At 35.6% G+C, this 7,769-nt stretch overlaps 1 protein-coding gene and 1 long non-coding RNA gene across 2 annotated transcripts in view; one reads left to right on the top strand and one right to left on the bottom strand.

The window, feature by feature from the left end:
* LOC131973076 (uncharacterized) overlaps positions 1–7,769 on the top strand; it is a 139,001-nt gene that overhangs the window by 48,276 nt on the left and 82,956 nt on the right. The window lies entirely within an intron of this gene.
* The window catches only part of ankrd27 (ankyrin repeat domain 27 (VPS9 domain)), a 70,572-nt gene that overhangs the window by 6,098 nt on the left and 56,705 nt on the right, over positions 1–7,769 (bottom strand). Inside the window, exons 23-27 of the mRNA XM_059334894.1 lie at positions 6,727–6,846; positions 5,905–6,078; positions 1,763–1,856; positions 322–400; positions 174–231 (exon numbers count right to left, since the gene is read on the bottom strand). Of these exons, the coding sequence (XP_059190877.1) occupies positions 174–231; positions 322–400; positions 1,763–1,856; positions 5,905–6,078; positions 6,727–6,846 (525 nt within the window). The remainder of the gene's footprint in view (positions 1–173; positions 232–321; positions 401–1,762; positions 1,857–5,904; positions 6,079–6,726; positions 6,847–7,769) is intronic.

The raw sequence follows: 7,769 nt of genomic DNA on the forward strand, positions 1-7,769 counted from the left end.
CATTTTGTTTCCTTTTTTTGGTCATTTTGTTTCTTTTTTGGGTGATCCAAGCTGTGCATGTGAGATTCTGTTCAGTGAGCGGGGGTCGCGGAGAATATGCATGTTAAATTGGGGGTCGTGACTCAAAAAGGTTGAGAACTACTGGCTTACAACAGACTCCTGTGCTCATGTACCTGGTTTGTTGAACACCTGGAGGGAGGACCAGAGGAACCTTTCTTCATCTGCTGAATCCTGAATTAAAGCACATGCAAGCACAGTTAATACATCTATTTAATTGTTGTTAAGTGTTTGTGTGAGAGCTGGGGCTGGGTGAGAGGCTACCTGCTGATGGACTGGGCCGCCTTCTGTCTTCTGCCGTTGGTGTGATCCTGCAGCCTCAGGCGCTGCACGAATGAATGAGCTGCAGCGACAGTAAGGGAAGTTAAATCCTGGATTCATTTCATTGTTAGTTTTGCTTGAAATGAATGGAGTGACTTTAACAAAACATTGATAATGACACATGAATACACTGCAAAAAAAGAAAAGTTGGGTGAACTCAAAATTTCAAGGCAACAAACTTCAATAAAATTTGAAGTTGGACAATTAAACTAAATATTTTAAGTTTTGTTTTTGAGTTTGCTCAACTCTGAATTCAGATTTTTGTCAACTCAACTGTAAGTTGTACAAACTTACAATTTTACATTGTAATAACTTTTAATCCTTACTTCTGCTAACTTCTGCAATGTGCTGAATTACCACGATTGTAACGCCGCTATGAAATGTCAGCTAATGTTGCAACCACAATTTTGAGTTAGCATTGATACGCTAATAGCTACTCTTGTAGCTGTAACAAGCAGCGCCGCTAGCATCAGTTAGCCGCTAGCATCAGTTAGCCGCTTTCGCTAATGACCGAATTTCACAACAAAGAAATAAGAGTTATCAGAACTATTGTCCCTTGTTGTGAACCCCAACTTAAAGATATAAGTAACAACAACTCACCAACTTGTTTTTGAGCAGACAACTGGCTTCCTTTGTTGTGCTAACTTACATTATTGCCCTAAATGTCAATAATTTATATTTTCAAGTTTTACCAACTTAAATCACTGTTTTAGGCCAAAAAATACAAGTTGGCTTTTTTGCAGTGTAGGCCTGTCATAATTACTACAATTTGTTTGGACGAGTTATTGTCCCAGAAATAATCCACATTATCGTCAAAGACAGTATAAAGGCAACTGATATATAACTGATAATATAATAGCATAATAATACTAGTACACCTCTTCAAAGAGCAATTAACTTTTAGTGTGTGTGTGTGTGTGTGTGTGTGTGTGTGGAGGAGCTGTCTGAGCCCCGCCCATGCTGAAACTCCAACACAGAAAGCAAATAGAGGACAGAAGCAGTACTGCCAGAAATAACAGCAACATGTGTCTCAGGATAGTGTTTTCTGTTCATTTGGTTGTAAAAAAAAAAAAAAGAAAAGAAAAATTGCTGTGTGCCCAAGTTTTTAAAATGGCAGAGAAAACCCTGCTGTCTTAATGGCAAGCTGGCTTAACTGTTGGTGATATCATACAATATATGGACATGACCTCTGTAACTTTTGCACAGCTCAATAAGCTGCTGCTGTAATTGTTGTGACAGGCCAACACATGAAATTCGCTGAAAATATGTCTGAAAATTCAGCATGGATTAATAGAATTTTTCAAAAGCTGCAAAAATTGACATCTTCCCTTGAAGGCAGTAATATCAATATTTCTGATATGATATTATATTAAAGTTATATTACCCAGAGCTCCTTTGGGCACAGAGAGGAGTTTGATTGGTTCAGCATCAGGAGAAAGTCCAGACGCTTTCTGCAGAGCTCTCAGGATCTCAGTGTTCTGCATAAAAAAGGAAGGTAAAAACTCACATATGCACATACTGAAATTCTGATTATCATCACTGCCAATTCTTTATCATATTTTATTGGATTCCCATTCATTTAATTCTAATACAATAAGTGCACATGCATCCAAACATCAATTTTTCCACAAACTACTTGATTGATTTCAAAATTTTAATGCTTGTTCTTAAGGCCCTACATTGTCCTGACTAGAGGTGGGGGAAAAAAATCGATACAGCATAGTATCGCCGTATTTTGCATGGCAATATTATATCGATATTTCACGAACACAGCCGTATCAAAGCTACACAGAGAAGTGAAGCTTGAAGTTGAGGAAAGTTTTTGAACAGCAGAAATACTTGTGATAACTTGTGATGCGTGAACGTCACGGGCAGTAAATTTATACAGTACAGGCCAAAAGTTTGGACACACCTTCTCATTCAATGCATTTTCTTTATTTTCATGACTATTTACATTGTAGATTCATCAAAACTATGAGTGAACACATATGGAATTATGTACTTAACAAAAAAAAGTGTGAAATAACTGAAAACATGTCTTTTATTTTAGATTCCTCAAAGTAACCACCCTTTGCTTACTAGAATATAAGACATGTTTTCAGTTATTTCACACTTTTTTGTTAAGTACATAATTCCACATGTGTTCATTAATAGTTTTGATGAATCTACAATGTAAATAGTCATGAAAATAAAGGAAACGCATTGAATGAGAAGGTGTGTCCAAACTTTTGGCCTGTACTGTATGTAACTATAACTGCTCATTATGTAACATGACTGGAGGCTTCTGTCTCATGTTCTCCAGATTCGAGCAGTACATGAAAGTCACACCGGAGCAAACAGTGCACACCTCTTGCAAGATGCAGCAGAAGGATGAGGGACAACAGACAAAAACCTGGTGGCCGTTACAGACAACGTTGCTAACGTTTAACCCATAAGAACCCAGACCTACTTATCCTTAAAGGAAAATTATGGGGGATATACCACAGACCAAGTGGACCAAATAGAACACATTTATGATGTTTAAAAAAAAAAATTATACCCCTTAATGTCAAAGATCTGTGATGTGACATCAGCGTTACATTAGGCGTTCATGGAATTTATGTTTATGATATTTCTTATTTTAAAATAAATAAACTAGACACCTTTTTCTGCTTACAGAGACACAAATTTGCCTTTTTCTGACATATACGTCACAGCGATATTTTTGTTACTTGTTTTATATTAATTTGTTCAGGAAATATGGTCAAAACAGGTTTAATGCAATAAATGGGTTTGAACTTAGCCTCGTAACAAAAAATAAGCTTTTTGAAATTAGCTCCTTTTTCACATTTCTGTTTCCAGTCACAGCCACATTTTGGAGAAGTCACTTCCTGTCAAAGTCAAACAGTCTTGCTAAGGGACTTAATGAGTTAATGTGAAGCATAAAGCTGAATATGGGAGATTCTATAACATTTAAAGATTTTGTTACACACGTGTCACCATGGGTTCTTATGGGTTAATCCAAATTTAAAGTAACTTAATTCCTTATTTTCTAGTTGCTGAAGGGGTTGCACAGTTCATTTTGAACAGTTACAACTTGTATTGTTAAAATGCTTTAATTGTTGTTTTCCATGTATGTTTGATATCAGTTCAGTTTGACTGAATACTTTGTTGGTCAGTCTGTGGTAGTGGAGGTTCTAGACCAGTTTTACTGTGAGGGCCAAGCAGGGGCCAGTGTTTAATCAGAGGGGCACATTAAAAAATGCCAAAGATGATATTTAAGCATTCATTAGGTTATTTAAAAATCTAATTTAAGTATATTTGGAAGATACTAATACATTGATTGAAACAATGAGACTTAACAGCAATAACAACTATTTTTGTACCACAATGACATTTCTCATTTTTGTGCATTACTTTTTTTTTATTTTGAAAGTGCAGTACAGTGAGAATGATCTTTATATTTAGCTTTTATTGCACAATTAAACTATTATACAATGTACACATTCTGGGTTCATTTTGTGTACAATGAGATATTGTTTGAACAAAAAATAGGTAAGAATTGTTCCATTGTTCATCGTTATAAATTGATCATTTTCATTATTAATTTGACACAGGGGCCACAGCAGGGGCCAAGGGCTTCTTCACAGGGGCAGTGGCCCCTGGAGGCCCCTGTGTAGAACCGCCACTGGCCTGTGGGTTTGACTCATTGTGGAGAAATAAAAAAACTGAAGTGAGATGAATAGACTGAGAATTATCTCTTATTTGACAAAACAATTATTGATTGAATTTAATTTTGTGGACACAAAATGCAGTTAAACAGTTAAATTGCAATATATTGTATCGCAATACTCACCATATCGCAAAATGCTTAAAATCACAATAATATCATATCGTGACTCCAGTATCGGGATAAAATCGTATCGTGGGGCCTCTGCTGATTCACACCTCCAGTATACACTACTGGTCAAAAGTTTTAGAACACACCAACTTTTCCAGAATTTAATTGAAAATGATGCAGTTTAATGTCTCAGTGTACTTTATTGAGCATGATAGTGTTTTGAAAGTAAAAAAAAGATTCAAAATCACATTTTATGTTGGACTAAAGGACTAAAAAAAAGACACAAAATGACCAAAAAAAGACACAAAATGACAAAAAAAGACACCAAAAGACTTAAAAAAGACACAAAATGACTTACAAAGACATGAAAAGAATAAAAAAATGGACAAAATAGCCCAAGACTCCATAGAGTTAAGTTGTTAACCCACTTCCTGTTCCCTGAAAAAGGCCTACTTGCATAATTCTGAAATGTACATTATCTTTCAGTTTTGGTTAAGCTTACCTTTTTTTATTTACCTCTGGCAGTTCACCACTTACCTTTGTACCCTTTCAAGCTGTTCATTTGACTGGAAAAAACTGACTGGAAAAACTGGAAAAATTGGGGGTGTTCTAAAACTTTTGACCGGTAGTGTACATGTTGTTTTACTTGGCTGTCATTCATGTGGAATTGATTGACAATGTTTTGTAATTCCTGTGAAATGCATTCAGTGCAGTCAATAACTTCTGAATTTCTTTAGTGACACAGATATCGTGATGTATCATGGATGAAATTTCTTGCAATACATCGATTATCGCAGAATCGCTGTATCGTGATATTATCGTTATCGGGAGGTACCTGGTGATACCCAGCCCTAGTCCGGACCAGTATTTTTTTCCATGTGGAATGTAGACGACTTGTTTGACAAGTCTGGACCCTTTCCTGAAAGTTGTTTGTACCAGAGAGGAAACATTTAAATACAAGAACCAAGGTTATTATAGTTAACGAAAACTAACGAAATAACGAAAACTAGAATTGAAAAAACATTTTCGTTAACTGAAATAAAAATAAAAACTAGAGTTTTTAAAAAAACAATAACTAACTGAAACTGTATTGCGTGGTTACAAAACTAACTAAAACTAACTAAAATTATAGTGAAAATGTCCTTAGTTTTCGTTTTTTCATTCATAATTCAGTGTTTCTATTTGAACATGCAACACATGGTAAATATGTTTACTGAGACTGGGATGTCTACACTCAAAACAAAATTCAAAACACCCAGAACTGTAAGAGTTAAAGAAATAGAAATAAAGGCAAAATTTATTATGACCTCTTTGAATCTGGCACCCAACATATAGCCCATTACAAAAAAACTAAAACTAACACTAAAACTAATAAAAACTAAAATAAAACTAAGCATTTTCAAAAAATAAAAACTAACTAAAACTAGAAAACTCACTCTAAAAACTAACTAAAACTAACTGAATTTGAAAACAAAAATTCACAACGAAATTAAAACTAAAACTAATGAAAAATCCAAAACTATTATAACCTTGACAAGAACATTAGTGAATGCCACAACAGCTCTTAATCACTGCCACATAACAACAAACCTATTTGTATGAGTGCCTCTCACAGCTCCACCCCGACACATTTTTTAACCTCTTAAAAGTGTATAAATTAGGCATACCACACAATCAATGTATCAGTAAAATAGGCTTCAGTTCACCTTTCCACCCAGTTCGTAGGCGCAGTCCAGCGGCGTCCTCTGCCTCTTGTTCCTGAGGCCGGGCGAGGCTCCACCTCTCAGCAGCAGCTCCACCAGCGGCTGGTGTCCGCCCCGCACCGCCTCATGGAGCGCCGTGTTCCCCTGGAGGTTCACCACGTTCACCAGCGCATTACTCTGCACAGACACAGAGCAGAGCAGTCTTTCACTGACAACACATCGCTTAAAAACTGCATCTTTTCTTGTGTGAAGCATTGTGTGTGTATGACATGAAATATGAACTGTTCTTGAACACAAATACTTTTATTTTACTGGTAACACTTTACTTGAAGGTATCGTCATAATAGTGACATGATGCTGTCATAACTGTGACATGACACCATCATAAACGTGTCATAAACATTATGTCAATGTCATAAACGTTTATGACTGCTGTCATTAAGTGTCATTCGGTCTTTGTCATGACAAGTTGACATTCCTTGGGTTGTCTTGATTATGACAACTTGACTTTAATCAAAGTGACATTACCACAAAATGTCTTTGTCATGGCAACTTGACATAAACCAAATATGTTTCTATATTTGTGTTTATGGCAAATTGGCATAATGATTATTATAATTAGATGTGCAAGGTTACAGACCAATTCTAGCAGTTTTGGGTATCTTGTCGGCATTCTGTCAAACATCTATGACCAACTGCTAGAATCTCTGATCTCAAATCAATCTTGTGAGAAACTTTAAATAACCTCTTTCGCAAGAACAACCTGCTGAATTTCCACCACATAAACATACAGGATGCATGTATGAAAGCAGTTTAAATGTTAACCTGTAACAAGATGGTGGCTGTCTCCAGGTTTCCACGGAGACAGGCCTGTATCAGAGGTGTGTTGCCATAATGATCCTTCTTGTTCAGTTTGGCGTTGCACTCCAGCAGAAACCTCATCACCTAAAACACAATGAACACACACAGAGTCACTTCACATACTGACTTTAATCACACTGACTTTAATTTATATTTTCACAAGCTGAGCTGTTTTGTTTTTTTAATTTAATATTATTTATTTTTATTCACATTTGTATTCATTTATATTTTAATGCTAATTATTTTCATTTATTCATTCATGAGGTCCTAGGCCATCTGTTCAGTTAAAAATAGAAAAATGTAATAAAAGTTGCATACATATATATATATATATATGCAACTTTTATTATATATCTTTTATATAACTTTTATTATATAGCTTTTTTTTATTTATTATTATTTTTTATTATTCATTAATGTATTTATTTTCACACAACACACACAATGTGTCAGCCTGTCACTCAATGCTGTCTGACTTCCTGTCTGTGGCTCCAGGCTTGATTCATCACAAATATAACACAATAACACAAATACATAATTTATTTTTTAACAAAAGACTCAGTCATTTCCTAAAACAGCTGATCACTGTAGTGTTTATAAAACAAACAGGAGGAAATACCACATTTGTTGGGGACTAATTTCAGTAGCGGATTAATCCAGATTTGGCGCTAGAGTGAGTATTTGTGGCAGTATATGTGGGCTTGAGTCAAATAAACTACAGTGTGTGTTCATGGTAATGAAGGAACATGTCACAATGTGAAAATGTGACTCTGTGACACAGAGGAAGAAAACACACTACTTGTTGTTAGACATTCACTGCTGGTTCAAGTCTGAACATGAAATCTGTTTACAAGAATGTATCCTTTAAATCTATTTTTCTTTTTGCCACAAGGTGATGCCAGTGAGCTGGACTTCCTTCTTGCAGAGAGAGGTCCGGGTTGTGTTTGACCCACTTCTGCGCAACAGGCCTCTGTAAACATTTTATTTTTATCACTAGTGTGAGGCAA

This window comes from Centropristis striata, chromosome 6 (assembly GCF_030273125.1).
Source record: "Centropristis striata isolate RG_2023a ecotype Rhode Island chromosome 6, C.striata_1.0, whole genome shotgun sequence".
Lineage (NCBI taxonomy): Eukaryota > Metazoa > Chordata > Actinopteri > Perciformes > Serranidae > Centropristis > Centropristis striata.